We start from the raw sequence: 16739 nt of genomic DNA on the forward strand, positions 1-16739 counted from the left end.
GAATTTCCCAGAAGGATTTGGGAACCCAGGATAAGGATCTGGACCTCAGGGAAGCCCATTCATCTCTGGGAATGGGGGGAAGAAGCAGACTTGAGAAGAAGCTGGGGATCCAGGACCTCTTAGTAAGTAGGGCTGGACTCCCTTCCCTTCTGAACACTGTGGCCCTCTGCTGCGTCCATGCCCCCTTTTCCCGTGTGCATGAGGACTCAGGTGGGCACAGAAGGGTGGTGGAGAAGTCCTCAGCTGGCACCAAGGCCCTGACAGCTGGTGACCTGAAGCCCCCAGCTGAGAATGAGGCTTGTTTTCTTGCAGGCAGAGTAAAAGAGCTCAGCCCCCCAGAATATCAATACTCGGTGCTGTAAGAGCCTTCAGCGGTCCAGAACCCAAGGCGCAGGAGGGGGTCAAGGAGAGAGTCAGCTGGGGCAAAGCAGGGTTCCCTGGACACCTACAGAGGATTCCTTATTGGCACTTAGGCAGGGCCCCTCCTGGGGCAGCCAGGGGTGTCCCCAGGCATTCTCACTCCTACTCTCAGAGACGCTGATCCTGAGTCAGAGGGCAGAGCACCTTGTGTTCCAGCTCTCACCACACTCATTGTCCTCACAGTGACACCCAAGCACACACATCACACACACACATTCAGGAAAAAAGACACAGTCACCCAAAGGCAGAGCCTCTTCAGACACAGACGCCTGACACCGACATGTGGACACACAGGCACACCTTCCAGACACATAGAGGAAAGGGCATAGTCAGACTGCTAGAGATCTGGAGAAACCCAGGCACAGAGACACCTGAGCACACACCTATATCCATCCACACACAACACACACACAAATCCACATGCATCCCGACACACACAGTTCCTTGCTCTCCTCTCTTCCTAGGAAGTAGAAGTTCAGGAAAAGGGTTCAGAAACCAGACCTAGGGCTATCCGCCCCTTATCTCTTCTCTTTTGGAGAGGCCCAGACCAGGTGGAACCAGGCCTAACTGGGTTCTCAGAACGCAAGCCAACCCACCTGTGTCCAGGGAGACAGGCATGCTGCTACTTTGCTTCTATCCTTCAGGAAAGGGAACATGCAGGCAACGCCCCCCCACCGCCCCGCCCCGCATCTGCTTATCTGTGGCAGGATAGGGTCTTGACCACAAGTCAGCCTTACGTGCTAGGCTGGGGGTAGGGGCTGTGCTATCCAGAATAGGCTGTGTGTCTGACTGCTGCCAGGTGAGAGTAGGCTCTGTCTTCTCTGGGCTCCTCTCCACCCCAGGAGATCTCTTCATCCTTCTCAGGAGCCAGCAAACAAATTAGGCCCCGTGGGATGGGAGTGGGGAACTTTGCAAACAGCTCTCCTTCCCTCCAGGCTCCTCATCCCCAGAGAGATTTTTTTCACCCAAATGATGCTAACCTGCTTACTCCAGGTGCCACAAATCCCAGCCCCCTCCACTCAAATCATATTCCCTGCTCCACAAGGTCAGCTTCTCTCTGTAGGGGCCCACAGTTGGCAGAGACACTGCCCATATTGATAGTGAACAGGAACTTGCTTCTTTGGTCTAGGACTTTAAATTCCATTTTAGAAAAGTTATATCCCTGTTTATCGAATCTAGGTTCTGCTTAAGAATTTGGGCCTTTTCCTGCAGCCAATTAAGCCCACTGAGTTCCTTTCCTCATGGGGGCCCAGTGTGCAATGGCTGTAAACAGCAGCTTCCCTGGTAGTGATGCAGCCTGTTTGTTGTATGGGTTGCTCTAAGGGACCTTGGAGACAGTCCTTTCAGATGGATGTTCATGTTTCTGACCTTGCACTACCCCAGTGTACGCTCCAAACAGGCATGCGAGATGCCATTGGAAAGCCCCAGGGCACTGTGACCAGGGTTCACATTGGCCAAGTTATGTCCATCCGCACCAAGCTGCAGAACAAGGAGCATGTGATTGAGGCCCTGTGCAGGGCCAAGTTCAAGCTCCCCAGCCGCCAGAAGATCCACATCTCAAAGAAGTGGGGCTTCACCAAGTTCAATGCCAATGAATTTGAAGACATGGTGGCTGAGAAGCGGCTCATCCCAGATGAGTCAAGTACGTTCCCAATCGTGGCGCTCTGGACAAGTGGCAGGCCCTGCAATCATGAGGGCTTCCACTGTGCTGCCCCCTCTTAATATTCACCAATAAATTCTACTTCCTGTCCACCTAAAAAAAAAAAAAAAAGCATTTGGGCCTTTTTCTTTAGGGTCTGGGTACTCTTTAGAATCTGCACCCCCACACCCACCCTCCAATAATAACTGAGCCCTTCTCTTAGAATCTGGAGCCCTCTCTACAGGATTTAAGCAGCTCTCTCTATGGGGTTGAAGCCTCTGGTTTTGAAGTTGAGATACTCTCTAGAGGGCCTAGCTAGGCCTGTGTCCGTGGGATCTAGTGCTTTGTCTACCTGGGCCTCTATCCATAGCTGATTTGGGCCTTTGTGTGAATTAGAAAAAGGACCCTTCTTTGCAGGCTCAGTCCCTAGGGTGCATCTCTTGGCAAGTGGTGCCTTTGTGCAAAAACAAAGGTGCTGCCTCCTTCAGTGAGAGGTGGCTCTATGTGGCTCCCTGTCTTAGTGAGGGAGCTTGGGCTGATGTCCCCTTCCCCTTGGGTGGCTCCTTTGTGCTATGCATAAACTATACCACCCTATATGGCAATTATGTCTACAGGATATGTGCTTCTATCTATAATGCCTATGTCTGTCTATAGGCCTCTATTCATAAGGTCTGGGCTTCTCTAGGGACTGAGTCCCTGTGTTTAAGATCTGAGCCACTGTCCACATGCCCGGGGCCTAATCTAAAGGCCCAGGCCTCTCTCTGTGGCATGTGTCATGGAGGGACCCAGGCCTCTATTGATGGGGTCTAGACGTTTGCATGTAACTGTAACTCAAATTGTTCCTGACTGTAATCCACCACAGTAGGATTATATTTTGCATTGCAGTTCAGTAACACACACACACTCTGTCATACACACATACTCTCATACACACACACTCATAGACACACACATATTCAACTGAAATAATAAGTTTCATGAAACAATACTTACCCTTACTACAGAGGATGCGCTATGATATTTTCCTCTGTTCTAGTTTTTTTTTTGTTTTTTTTGTTTTTTTGGTTTTGTTTTTGAGACGGAGTCTCGCTGTGTCGCCCAGGCTGGAGTGCAGTGGCCGGATCTCAGCTCACTGCAAGCTCCGCCTCCCGGGTTCACGCCATTCTCCTGCCTCAGCCTCCCAAGTAGCTGGGACTACAGGCACCCGCCACCGCGCCCGGCTAGTTTTTTTGTATTTTTTTAGTAGAGACGGGGTTTCACCGTGTTAGCCAGGATGGTCTCAATCTCCTGACCTTGTGATCTGCCCATCTCGGCCTCCCAAAGTGCTGGGATTACAGGCTTGAGCCACCGCGCCCGGCTGTTCTAGTTTTAAAATTAAAAACAGTAAAATAAAAAGCTGGTTGAGGCCCATAAAATTGACTTCTTGACTTTACCATCCCCAGTGGATCACAACCTATAGTGTGAAAAACTGGTGTCTAAGGCCTGGACCCTGAACTACCTCTCTGTTGGATGAGGGCCTCTGTGGAGATTGGAGCTCCCTCCATGGGGCTGGTCCTGTCTTCAGGGCTTCAGGCCTCCTCCTACTTACCTGCAGGCTGTGACCCTTGGGCTTGCTAGCACACTGCTGGCTGCCATGATCTCTCCCAGGGCACTGAGCTCAGCTCCTGGGAGGACTCTGACATGATGCCTCACTCTCCTCCATCCCTCAGGGGCCAAGGAAGCAGGGAGCTGAGCAGGTGTGGGACAGAGGGAGCTCTCAGGCTGTGTGGCCCAAGGCAGCTTCTGGGACGGTAGGTGGCAACCACAGAACTGAGCCGTGTTCAATAAATCATGGAGGCTAGGGCCTGGGGAAGGGGGAGGTCAGGAGGGAAGCGGGGGCCATGGATAAATAATTCATTAAACAAATAAACAAGGATCGTATGAGAGGGACGATCAGGCACACGTGTGAGCAAGAGAGGCAGCTGCCAGCTCCAGGCATGAAATATTCACAGGTTCTGCACGTTTCACAGGGCCCATGTGTGTGACCCCAGCCCAGGCAGGCTGTTGGTGCAGTCCTAACTGGGAAACCTGGGTGCCAGCAAGTGTGTGTGTCGGCACGGCTCTGAGGATGCTCTAACATCCATGAGTTGACATGGGACTGCATACATGCCTGACAGCAGGGAACATGGGCACTGGTATGTGGTCCAGTTCACAGAAAATTAGGATGCAGGGCTTGGTGGGTGGCATTGGGGTATAATCACCTCTGATTCTGGTCATTCCCTGAGCCCTCTAATGAGTCCAGCAAGCCATGAAGCCTGGAGTGGGGAGGCAGCTCTGGGGTGTTACACTAGAGTTGTGTGTGTGTCCTCTGAATGCTATTTCGAGAGAAGCTGAGAGGGAGGCAGTACTGGCTGAGCAATGAACAGCCTGGGCTTGGATTCGAATTCCAGTTCTACCACTTGCTAACTATGCTAGTCACTTAACTTCTCTGAGACAGCTTCCTCATCTGTAAAATGGGGATAATAATGCCCCACCTCAGGGAGCTGGTCGTTATGAGGATTAAGATCTATAATGCCTGGGAAGCACTTAGCACAGTGTTTAGGATCCCAGAGGCACTGGATTAATGGAGGGTTTCTTATAATTAAGAGGTTATCTACTGAGGCCTGCCCACCTAGACCAGCCCAGACTCTTTTCCATTTGTTCTCCCTCATTTCCAAGCTTTCTAATAGCTATCATAGTGAGAGATGTGACCTAGGGCTTGGAAAGTATGCAAGGGGGAGGAAAAGATTAGATGGAATGAGATGAGGAGGTTACAGTCAAAAAAGGAAGTCTCTATTCTTGACAGTGTGGAAGAAGGGGTCCTTGACCTTCTCCTCAGACCCCAGAGACGTTCCTTAAGCCTTAAAAGTCTTCCTAGATCCAGACTTTCACCAAAGTTTAGCTTTCTAGAAAGTGACTGCAATGGCTGGGCGCAGTGGCTCACGCTTGTAATCCCAACACTTTGGGAGGCCGAGGGGGGTGGATCACGAGGTCAGGAGATCAAGACCATCCTGGCTAACAAGGTGAAACCCTGTCTCTACTAAAAATACAAAAAATTAGCTGGGCTTGGTGGCACGTGCCTGTAGTCCCAGCTACTCGAGAGGCTGAGGCAAGAGAATGGCGTGAACCAGGGAGGCAGAGCTTGCAGTGAGCCGAGATCGCGCCACTGCACTCCAGCCTGAGCAACACAGCGAGACTCTGTCTCAAAAAAAAAAAAAAAAAAAGAAAAGAAAAGAAAAGGCCGGGCGCGGTGGCTCAAGCCTGTAATCCCAGCACTTTGGGAGGCCGAGGCGGGCGGATCACAAGGTCAGGAGATCGAGACCACAGTGAAACCCTGTCTCTACTAAAAATACAAAAAATTAGCCGGGCGCGGTGGCGGGCGCCTGTAGTCCCAGCTACTCAGGAGGCTGAGGCAGGAGAATGGCAGGAACCCGGGAGGCGGAGCTTGCAGTGAGCCGAGATCGCGCCACTGCACTCCAGCCTGGGCAACAGCGTGAGACTCCGTCTCAAAAAAAAAAAAAAAAAAAAAAGAAAAGAAAAGAAAGTGGCTGCAATGCCCATGCAGTGGCTCACACTTGCAGTGGCTCACACGTGTAATCAATCCTAGCACTTTGGGAGGCTGACGCAGGAGGATGACTTGAGTCCAGAAGTTTGAGGGTGCCGTGAGCAATGATCATACCATTGCCCTTCAGCCCGAGCAACAGAGTGAAACCCTGTCTCTTAAAAAAGAAAGAAAGGAAGACAGTGGTCGCAAGGAGGCAGAGAGATTGGAGCAGAGGGCTCTGAGTAGCATCACAACCGCTACCCCCAACAAGTCTTCCCTGCCAGAGCTCTGCCCCCCACCCTGTGCCTAGTGGTTGAAGCCTTCCTTGGTAAAAATGGTTGTGTCTGGGCAAAAACCGGAAGAGTGGCACCCCAGAGTGGGTGGGGAGAATCCAGGATGGAGAGAGCCTTGGAGGGCCAGGGTGGACTATCTGGCGGCCACCCAGTAGGCCCCAGCATTCCCCAGCCCTCTGTGTCCCCTGGAAAGGATCTGCTCCCTGTGGGAGAGCCAGCAAACAGGTCTGAGCTGGCCTGCTCCTCCACAGACAGAAGAAGAACAGGTTGGGGGAGGGGGCCTGAGATATTGCTGGGTAGTGGTAGCGGTAACCCCCGTGTCTCCTCTGAGGAGTTAGGGACAGAGAGGACTACAGCCTGGGCACACCCTACGAAGCCTGGGACCCAACCCTTTGCCTTCCTTGGTCAGCCTGCTGCCACGTGGGGAGCCAGGGGTCTGGGCCCCCAGTGTGAAGATGGTGCCTGCCCACCCTTTCCTGAGGAGCCAACATCAGTCTCCACTTCCCCTCCCCTGGGCTGGGCAGGTTCAGGCCAATCTGCTGAAGAGCTTCACAGCAAACATTGATCTGTAATAAAACCACAATGTGTTTCAGGAGAAGGGATTCCAGACACAACACACATACACACTCACACACATACATACGGATGCAAAACATGCCGCTCTGGGAAGGCAGACACCAGCAGTCCTGAAAACACATCCAAACATAGACCCACATTGTGTCAAACTCACAGACATTATTCTACACATCCCCTCTCTGCCATAAACTTTGTCCTTCAAAATCAAAGCCTTCTCTGACGACCCGTTTTCCCCGTGTTCCCATAACACTTTGTATATAGCTCTATATTAGCATTTTCACTTTGCATTATAATTACTCATTGGTGAGTCTGTCTCCTTGGGTAATCTGAAGATCCCTTAAGGGAAGCGATTGTCTTATGCAAGTGTGTATCCCCAGCATCTAGTATGCAGCCTAGTATTTACTTAGTAGGAGTAGGTGAGGTGCTTAATAATTGTTGAATCAAGGAACAAAAGAATAAATGCCTTCTGACAGTGGGACATCCATTTCTAGGATCCTTCAGAAGCCTGCAGAGGATAACCATGCATGCTACTCAGGCCTCTGACCCTGCCTTCTTTTCTCTTGGTCCCCTCACCACCACTCAGCTCTCCAGAAGCCCTCCTTTCCTCCCCTTCCCTCAGTGTGAGACCACGAATTTGCGTTTGACCAGAGGGTTGGCAGGCAAGGTAAGGGTTAATGACACCTCATTAGTGTTTAATTGGAGGAAGGAAGCTGCCTTGGCACCAGACAGGTGGGCGGGCCTGCCCCTTGCTGGAACCAGGCATCCCTAGTTCCAGCACCCCACCAGGCATGTGGGTGATTTGGCCCTGGAGACCCTCCACGCAGCCGGGGCACCTCCCCCGACCACTGGCTTTGCCAATTTAGTCTCCAAGCAGTATAGACCAGCACTCTCCATCTGTCACCAAACATCCAGAGGGAGAACAAACTCCTTATCCTTTCTTCTGTAGCTGGCTTTGCCCCATCCGTCCCCAACAGACACTGGAGAACGCGAGGAGAGGTGTGGTATGAAGGTGGAGAACTGAGGGACAGATTACAGAGCCACTCAGGGATAGATTCCAGAAACAGGCGACAGGGCTGGGGATGTGGAAATGTCTGCCCAATTTGACCTTAAATGAAGAGAATGCAAATGAGATGCAGACGATATGCAGATGAACACAGGATCTCAGTACTGACATTCCTGGTGGCAGCAGCTCTGCACCCAGTACCCCAATGCTGTCGCCAATAACCAATCTCTTCCTAATCTTTCTGCGTTAAGTGGTGCTGACCATTACTTTGAGAGAGAAAAAGGATCTCAAGAGAGATGAGCTTGCTTGGGCTAGGGCTGCAGGACCTGGGAAGCTGAGCTCCACCCCAGCTTCCCCACCCCATCCCAAGCTGCCACAGCAGCTCAGGCAAACATTACTCTCCAGGTTGCACTCGGACGCACCGTCGGTTGCTATGGGGACCCCTCCCCCACTTCCAGACCTGAACCAATGGGCATCACCGCTGATGACCTCATGGCCCAGGCCCCGGGATTCTATTGGCTATTTGGAAACCAGAGTGCACCCTTTTCAATTGCGTCACCGCTGGGGATCCCCGACGACCCCAGCTAGCGTCTGGCCTACTGAAAGGCGCGCCGGAAGCTCACAATGTGCTGAATGAATGAAAAATAAAGGAAAGAAGGAACTAATAAAAGGGAAGAAGAAAAAGGGGGGAGGTGACAGAAAAAGAACAAAACTTCAGGGTTGAATCTGGAGAAGAAAAGGGAGATTTGCAACCCCAGAAAGTGTGGAGCAGGATTCCCGGTCGCAGAGACTCTCAGGCTCTCAAACAGGGAGATAGGGCGAGGTAAAGATGAGTGGAGTTTTCGCATCTATTTGGGAGAGACTAGGGCAGGCCCAGCAAATTGAGGGCCCCACCCTGAGCCGCCTAGCGCTACTGAGTTTAGGGGAGATCGGTTACGCCCCAAAACTTTCAGGCCTGCCCAGCCTCCTGGAACCGCGCCCTGGAACACGCCTCGAGGGCTTCTCGTGGGGAAGACCTCCCAGCGCCTGCAGCCCGTCTCGGCCCCATGAGTGGACTCGGCCCTGGCTTTCCATGGGGACGCGCCCCGGGACTGAATCAGCCGCCCGCGCATGCTATGAGCAAAGTGTGTGTAGGGAAGGCCGGCTTGGCCTGAGCGCCTGTGGTTGGGCGGGCCTAAGCTTATGACTCCCCCAGCCCCCACCACCTCCCCAGCCAGGCTCCCGCGGTAGCTGAGGCATCCGCCCTTGCACCTGCAAGGGGCTTGGCGGCCGGCAGGAGCGTGTGTCCGCGTCAAGTGGGAGCGCCCGACATTTAGGGCGTGCGTCTGAGTGCGGGTAAAGCTGACTGGGCTCCGCGTCTCTTTCGCACATGCGTTCTTATCAGCCGCGCATCCGCGCGCCAGCCCCAGCCGCGGGAGCGAGCGCGCCCGCCTGGTTCCGCGAAAAGAGGGGTGGTCTGGGGCCGCTGGGAGCCGGGTGAGACCCCCACAGTTCTCAATCCAGGGCAAGGGCTGCTAGCCAGTCGCTCCTAGTCTACTCAGCCTATGGCTTCACTTGGGAGGGGCGGAGGTAGCAGTAAGCCGGTTTCCATAGCAACGTATAGACACCCTCCTGGATGACTGTAAAGATGGAACTTGAACCCAGGACCTGAAGACCTAGCCCATAGCTTCTCCTTCAGCCGACTACACCCTCTCCTTCGAGCCCCAGACCCTCGTCCCCGCTAAAGATCAAGGTTTGGGGTGAAGGCCCTGATACATGCACCTACCTACAAGAGGCGTTTTCTGAAAGGTGGCCTCGAATGGGGGAAGGGACTGACTGGAGTCTGCTCTGCCCGCAGTGTTGCCCTCCACCCAAGGCCTCAGCCGGAGCAACAGAATTAACATGAACGATGGCAGCCGAAACCGGTGCATGGTGGTGGGGGAGAGGGCCCCCGCCCGCTCCGAGAGAGACCGGGATCTGACCTAGGTGTGCAAAGGGGTGGGGGAGGGGTTCGCAAACCCTAGCACCTCTGTGTCGGTCTCTGGACCCCTAGCGCCCTCCCTCCCGCCACCGCCGTCTCTCCCCCGCCCCCCTAACCGTGTTCACACACTGCCTCTCGCTGCCGCAGCCGGGCCGAGCTAATCAGCACAACATCCACCTATCGATCGCTGGCTCGGTGCCAGGCGGGCTGGCACCGTGCCAGTGGAGGCTGCGGGGCACCGGGGCGGGTAAAGTACAGCTGCAGGGGAAGGGGCGTCCCTTACCCAGGCACCATCCAGGACACCATTCAGAAAGAGGGCCCCACTTCGCCTTGTGGGGATCATAGCCTCGCCTACCAGAGGTGGAAGAGATAGTGTGGGTTGAGAGCAGAGGGGGCCCTCCCTCCTCAGCCCCACCTCCTCCTCCTTATAAAAGCTAGGAACAAAGAGGCCGCTGGGGAAGGAGGCTTTGATCTGACCCCACCTTCCCAGTTCTAGGCCAGGCACCGCCCAGAGTGCCCTTGGGGAGGGGGAGGGATGACCAACTCTCAGGGACCCAGGCATTCTGAAACCCAGATGCTGTCTTTCTATTAATACTACCTCTTGCTTTTGCTGGGCACCCGGCTTGGTGCTACCAGGACTTGGGCAGGGCCCCAAGCGGATGGGCTGTCAGGAGCATCTGCCCCTCCTCAGCACAGGAAGCCGGTTGGGGAGGTGAGAGAGGGTGCCAAGCTCCACAGCTGCTGCTGGCACCCACCCACATTGCCCAGAGGGGTGCCCACTGAGGCCTGGCATGGATGGCCTGAGCACAGCTGGCATGGAGGTCAGGCCAAGCTAAGCTGAAGAGTACAGGCCACAGGGAGTCCTGCTATCAGGGAAGGGGCCTGAGGGCAGTAGGTTGGGGAGAGCAACAAAAAGATGGGTGGTTTATTGAAGGTTTGGTCTAGATACTTATAAAAATACAAACTGGCATGAAATTCAACCTCATGAAGAGTCCGTCTTCACAGAAGACAAGTGAGTGACCCCATGGGGAGGGCAAGGTGCTGCCCCAGGGAAGAGGCCCACAGGGCACAGATGGCAGGGCTTCTTCTTTGCCCTGGTCCAGCAATCCACCTGTCCCCAGGTCTTCAGCCTTGGCCCCCAGCTGGCTTGAGGATTTGATCGTACCAAATCCCAGTCTTCCTGGGGGATGGGCTGAGACCCTCAGAGCAGCCTGCAAAGCACCTATGTTTGTCTTGCCTCTGCTTCAGAGTGTCCAGGGCTGTCTGCTGCTCTTCTTTAGCCTGTGATGAGGGGACAGGCACCTGCAAGGGTCACCTCAGACCCTCTGATCTCCCCCATCAATGCTCCATCTTGTCGGTCTGAATGGGTACCCCCAGTGCAGGCAGCAAGGATCCCCCTCCTTCAGGGGATCTTGGGAGGGCTCTGGCTCCTTGGGGTGAGAGGCAAGGTCTGCTTGGTTCACAGAATTCGCAGAAGACGAAGAATCAGCAGCAGCAGTAATAGCAAGAGACAGAGGGGGCTGGGAGTGTCCCCCCTTCGCCACCCTGATGTGCCACTCTCTCCAGGGCTCCCAACAGGATGGGCTGACTCAGACTCTGTGAGGGGGAGGGGGTAGCACTGATCAGTCCTCCCACTTTACCAGCCTCCTTCCTCCCCTTCCCATTAGCAGTTCCCTCCTTTACCATCCTCCAGGGTCTCCCAAACCAGCCAATCCCTTCCCATGATCTACGACCTCATCCTTTCTAAGCCCCAACTTCCAAGCCTCCTCAAAATTGCCAATAGAGACAACCAACTCAGCTAAGGCCTTGAAGGGCCTTGACCCTGGACACCCCATTCTCTTGGCCCAGCTTAAAAAAGTGTACAGTAGGTCGGGTGTGATGGCTCATGCCTGTAATCCCAGCACTTTGGAAGGCTGAGGCGAGCGGATCACTTGAGGCCAGGAGTTTGAGACCAGCCTGGCCAACATAGTGAAACTCTGCCTCTACTAAAAAAAAAAAAAAATAGCTGGGTGGCGCACGCCTGTAGTCCTAGCTACTCGGTGGACTGAGGCAGGAGAATTGCTTGCACCCGGAGGGTGAGGTTGGAGTAAGCTGAGATCGCACCACTGTACTCCAGCCATGGGCGACAGAGCCAGAGCGAGACTCTGTCTCAAAAAAAAAAAAAAAAGTGTGCAGTGAGGCCACACAAGACATGGTGGCTCACGCCTGTAATCCCAGTGCTTTGGGAGGCAGGACGTCTCTTGAGGTCAGGAGTTCAAGACCAGCCTGGGCAACACAGTGAGCTCCTATCTCTACAAAAAATAAAAAATAATTTAGCCAGCTGTGAGTTGTGGCGGCGGGTGCCTGTAATCCCAGCTACTCAGGAAGCTGAGGCAGGAGAATCGTTTGAACCCAGGAGTTTGAGGCTGTGGTGAAGTATGATTGTGCCACTGCATTCCAGCCTGGGCAACACAGCAAGACCCTGTCTCTTAAAAAAGAGAGCTGGGGGCGGTGGCTCACGCCTGTAATCCCAGCACTTTGGGAGGCCGAGGTGGGCAGATCATGCGGTCAGGAGATTGAGACCATCCTGGCTAACACAGTGAAACCCCGTCTCTACTAAAAATACAAAAAATTAGCCATGCATGGTGGCGGGTGCCTGTAGTCCCAGCTACTCAGGAGGGTGAGGCAGGAGAATGGCATGAACCCGGGAGGCAGAGCTTGCAGTAAGCCAAGATCGTGCCACTGCACTCCAGCCTGGGCAACAGAGAGAGACTCCGTCTCAAAACAAAACAAAACAGAAGTGGGGAGAGGATGGTGCAGTAGAAGCTCCCACAAGGCTAAATGGGGAGAAGAGACCACAGCTTGAAGCTTCACCAGGACCCCTGGAGTCTGATGCTCCTAGATTCTTCTCACTCCTTCCCTCCTTCCCAAGGCCCCACATTAGCCAGCAGGGTCCATGCCCCCAACCCACTTACTCCTCTCCTTGCAGCAGACAGACACCTGGAGCCTCAAGCACTGGCCAGAACTCTCTGGGGTGGGCACCGCTGGGTAGTGGGAAATTGGGAAGAAGTTAGCACAGGGAGTCACCCCTTTGTATGCCTCAAACTCTTTCAGACCTTCCCAGCTTTTCTTCTCTCCAGGTCCCGGGAAAGCGTTTCCTTACTTTGGGGCCACACCCATGTATCAGGCCCCATCCAGGCCTCTCATCTCCCTGGCCCCCTTTCCTAGCTCCTCCTACTTTTGCCTTACTAGACATTTCCCTCCCCAGTCCTGAGTTCAGCCCAGGCCCCAACCCAGTGTACATTAGAGACCCAGCTCCTCCTCTTCCCAGGTCTCTCCTTCCCCCTCCCTACCCTTCCCAAGAAGTATCCAGTGTGCCCTTGGCCACTCACAGATGTAGTAGTAAGTCTCTCCAGGTAAGAACTCAAAACCGAGGGAGAAGGGTGTGAAGCGCTGAATCTTCTCTGAGAATTGGACGTGGCCGAAGGGCAGGGAGCACACCCAGCGCTTGAAGGCCCGGGGGCCCTCTGCCTGGCAGGACTCATAGCCTGGCCAGTCCACCATGTATAAAGCAAACGTCTCGGGGCCCTCAGGGGGCCCTGGGCCTTCATAGTGGGGGCAGACAATGTCTAGGTAATCGTTGAGGCCCAGCTCCACCACGGCGTCTCCTCGAAGCAGCCTGCAGGCATAAGACAGGGGTGGGCTGAGGAGGGGAGGGCACCACACCATGGCCATGGAGGCCAGAGACACCCCTTCTCAGAGGCCCCTGCCAGCCTCTCCTCCACCCATGGGCGACGGAGAAGCTCAGGAAGACCCAAGGTCCCCAGACTGACAACTCTTTTTTTTTTTTTTTTTTTTTTTTTTTGAGACAGAGTCTCGCTCTGTCGCCCAGGCTGGAGTGCAGTGGCCGGATCTCAGCTCACTGCAAGCTCCGCCTCCTGGGTTCACGCCATTCTCCTGCCTCAGCCTCCGGAGTAGCTGGGACTACAGGCGCCCGCCACCTCGCCCGGCTAGTTTTTTTGTATTTTTTAGTAGAGACGGGGTTTCATTGTGTTAGCCAGGATGGTCTCGATCTCCTGACCTCGTGATCCACCCGTCTCGGCCTCCCAAAGTGCTGGGATTACAGGCTTGAGCCACCGCGCCCGGCCCAGACTGGCAACTCTTGAGAGACAAAAAGAGTGCAAGAAATGGATGAGATGATTGATTCACAGGTTCCGAGAGGCTAAGACCTGCAGTGCCCATAACCACACAGCTTAGATGCCAGAAGGAGGGTCACCACACCCTATCTTTCAGGGTGGAGGTGCCACACACCTCTCTAGCCCCAGTGCCCAACACCCAACGTGGTACAGCACCAGGCTTGATCAATGTCAGGTGGATGGATGCTGTGAAGAAGCTGGGCAGAGGCAGGAAGTACAGTTGCACACAGTGCAGCTGCAGATACAGAGGAGGAGACAGGGGTTGGGAAAGGTCTCCTCAAACACAGATATAAAGTGAGGAACACTGTCCTTTAGACTTCAACCCAAGGGTGAAAAGAATGTCATGGTAAAAAAAGAATGAGGGAGGCCAGGTGTGGCGGCTAGTATCTGAATCCCAGTACTTTGGGAGGCCGAGGTGGGAGGGCTGCTTGAGGCCAGGAGTTCAAGACCAGCCTGGGCAACATGGTGAGACTGTCTCTACCATAAATAAATAAATAAATAAAGGCCACGTGTGGTGGTGCAATCCTGTAGTCCCAGCTGCTTGGGAGGCTGAGGCGGGAGGATCCTTTGAGTCCATGAGTTCCTGTAGCAAGCTGTTACCGCTCTGCAGCCTGGGTGACAGAGCAAGACCCTGTCTCTAAATTCTAAAAATTAACAAAAAAAAAAAAAAAAAAAAAAAGAATGAGGGAGTGGGTGCTAGGTGCCTCCCTTTTTTGGCCAGGAAGAGCAAGTGCCAGGCATGGGGGGAGTCCACATACTACCCAGTCTTCCGTCTTCTCAGCACTCCCTTCCCCACCTCTTGGGAGCTGCCTGGGGAAGCCAGCACAGGTGGGAAGGGCTGGAACAGGCTGCTCCCCACAGTACCGAATGCTGCATGAACCACCCCCCATACCACAAACACAGCGAAGCGTGACATAGGAAAAGCCTCCAATGGGTGGTCCAAGGCCCACCTGTATCAGTTCTGATTTGAAATGAAGATTCCTGGGCTTAGCCAGTCCAGACTTACTAGAACGCAAGCTGAGCAAGGACAGGGCCTTGGTAAGTTTTGTTCTACTGCATTCCCCGTGCCTGGAAAAGTGCCCAGCACAAGATAGTGTTCAATAAATATTTGTGGATTGAATGAATGAACCAGAAACCGTAAGATTGGGGAGTGAGAAACCTGAATTTTTAACAGGTCCTCCAAGCGATTCAGAAGCATTGGTCTGTGACAGAGATAGAGGAATTCAGAGTCCAAGGACAACAAAAGCTCTTATCACTTGGTATTGTAATGACCTGTCTTTACGCAGGCTCTGCTGCCTGCGCCTGTTCTCCAGAGTCTGTGGAATCCCAGAGGGCAGGGTCTTGATCTTCTCATCTATATAGTTAATCCCCTGCAACCTATCACAGGGCTGGGCACATATAGTATGTGTTTAATAAATAAGTGTTAGTAAGTGAAGAAATGAATAGAGTCATAGATTGTCTCAAGTAGAAAATCAGAAAGAAAAACAGCTGGGAAACAGAAGAGACATGGAGACTTGGGGAAAGGGTTGGAAACAGTAAAATATACTGAGGTTCAAAGGCAGGCAGCTCAGGAGAGAGAAAGAAATAATAGTTTATATCTGTACAGCCTGAGCTTCTTTCACATACATGACCTCACTTACCCCGCCGGACTTCCCAGGGTACTAGGTATTATTAGCCCATTATACAGGTGAGATAAATGAGGTTAGGAGGGTCACGAGACTTGCCCAGAGGTGATTCAGCTAGAAGGGCAGGGCTGACACTGGAAAGAAACAGAAGGACCAATAAAGACAGAGATGAAAGCAGAGATAGTAAATGAGATCAGGAAACAGAGCAAGAGCCAGAGGTGAGACCCAGCGGGCAGGAGAGTAACCCACGCTCTTTCACAAGAGTAAAGCCCCCTCCCTTGATCTCAAGTTCGCCAGCCCCAGCTCCGGCCGGCGGGAGGCTGGGGATGCCAGGAGAGCAGCGAGGGGGGCGGAGCCCGGAGTGCGGGCAAAGGCCCCCCCAGGTCCATGCTCCAAGACCCCCTAGACAACCCTCGGGGCTGGGGTCTTCTGCCTGCCCCCCAACACATGCGGGCTGTGGGGCGACCCAGGGCGCGCCTCGCCCCTCCCCCTTCCCCCCTTCCCCGCCGGCTCAAACAAAGGAGCCCCGACGCGCGGCCAGCTTCAGGCGGCGCCGCGCCCAGAGCGGGTGGCGGGCGCGCGCAAAGCCCGGGAGCGCGCAGACTTGGCTAGGCGCTCGCCCGGTTCGGCCCGGCTACCTGGGGTTACTGGAGTTCCAGTAGACGACGTGGCGGACACTGGAGCCCCCGCGCAGAGGGGAGCCGAGGAACGTGGCCCAGAGGACAGTCCGCAGCAGGGGCAGCAGCCGCATTGCCCCCGAGGTCCGGTTTGGTCTGGCCTGGCAGGTCCCGGCCCGCTTCACAGTCGAGGCGAGAAAGGTACAAAGTAAAGAGGGGGGTTGTGGAAAGGGGGGTGGGGTGCGGAGATTCACAGACCCCGCCCTGGATAACTTTCCGCCAATGGGAGCGCGTCTCCTCCTCTCCATCCAGCGCCAACTCCAGTTAACCCTCTGTGCACCGCAGCGCACGCCGGGTTCGCCAAAGCTTCCGCTGAGGCTGCACCTCACTGCGAGGGGACGGGGAGGAAAGACGTATTCCAACAGCAATATTTTTAGGGAGGTTATCCCTTTCGTGTCTGCTTTAGTCCTGGGTAGACTGCCTTATTAGAAGTTTGGAAGATTTTAAATAAGGGTACATAACCTTAGCCTATCCAACCACCTTCATACACTGCCCCATTTTCTTTGCAAATCTAGGGATAGTGCAAGCGGAAGGGACAACACAGCTTCTGGGACCACCTTCCCTAAAAAGCCTTAGGTGGCGCGCTAGATGCTCACTTTGGGATTGGCGTCTGTCCCTTGCCGCTCCACACCTTCGATCCAGGCTGGGGGCCCACGCGGCCCCAGTCCCGAATACGAAGTAATGAGGTGGTTGTAGCCTGTACAAAGCACCTTTGTTCCGGATCCCTCAGGTGGCGGCGGCGGCGGAGGGGGAGGAGGCAGGTGCGCCGCCTTGGGATCGTGGGAGCAGCCGCCGCCCCGCTCCGCCCT

General features: G+C 54.3%; 1 protein-coding gene and 1 non-coding gene across 4 annotated transcripts; one reads left to right on the forward strand and one right to left on the reverse strand.

The window, feature by feature from the left end:
* Positions 1-1626: 1626 nt before the first annotated feature.
* Positions 1627-1760, forward strand: LOC123571083 (small nucleolar RNA SNORA70). Its single transcript, XR_006695252.1, has one exon. It is a non-coding gene; the product is annotated as a small nucleolar RNA SNORA70 (small nucleolar RNA).
* An 8589-nt stretch (positions 1761-10349) lies between these two features.
* Positions 10350-16086, reverse strand: EFNA4 (ephrin A4). 3 transcript variants are annotated; one of them, XM_015456491.3, is made up of 4 exons: positions 15892-16086; positions 12825-13111; positions 12408-12476; positions 10350-11049 (listed from the first exon to the last, which is right to left on the reverse strand). In XM_015456491.3, exons 1-4 carry the CDS (start codon positions 16002-16004, stop codon positions 10913-10915), a joined length of 606 nt encoding a protein of 201 aa, XP_015311977.2. In that variant the 5' UTR covers positions 16005-16086; the 3' UTR covers positions 10350-10912. The 3 variants fall into 3 exon arrangements, with proteins under 3 accessions (XP_015311977.2, XP_073850514.1, XP_073850512.1); XM_073994413.1 differs by lacking the exon at positions 15892-16086 and adding an exon at positions 15269-15367; XM_073994411.1 differs by lacking the exon at positions 15892-16086 and adding an exon at positions 14901-15016.
* Positions 16087-16739: the final 653 nt, after the last annotated feature.

The sequence above is a fragment of the Macaca fascicularis genome, chromosome 1 (assembly GCF_037993035.2).
Source record: "Macaca fascicularis isolate 582-1 chromosome 1, T2T-MFA8v1.1".
In the NCBI taxonomy this organism is placed as follows: Eukaryota; Metazoa; Chordata; class Mammalia; order Primates; family Cercopithecidae; genus Macaca; species Macaca fascicularis.

Coding starts and splice junctions, on each gene's coding strand:
- EFNA4 (XM_015456491.3), bottom strand. CDS start 16,004: ATGCGGCTGCTGCCCCTGCTGCGGACTGTCCTCTGGGCCACGTTCCTC. Junction 13,112..15,891: donor TGGAACTCCAGTAACCCCAG/GTAGCCGGGCCG, acceptor TTATGCCTGCAG/GCTGCTTCGAGGAGACGCCG. Junction 12,477..12,824: donor AGAGACTTACTACTACATCT/GTGAGTGGCCAA, acceptor CCCACTACCCAG/CGGTGCCCACCCCAGAGAGT.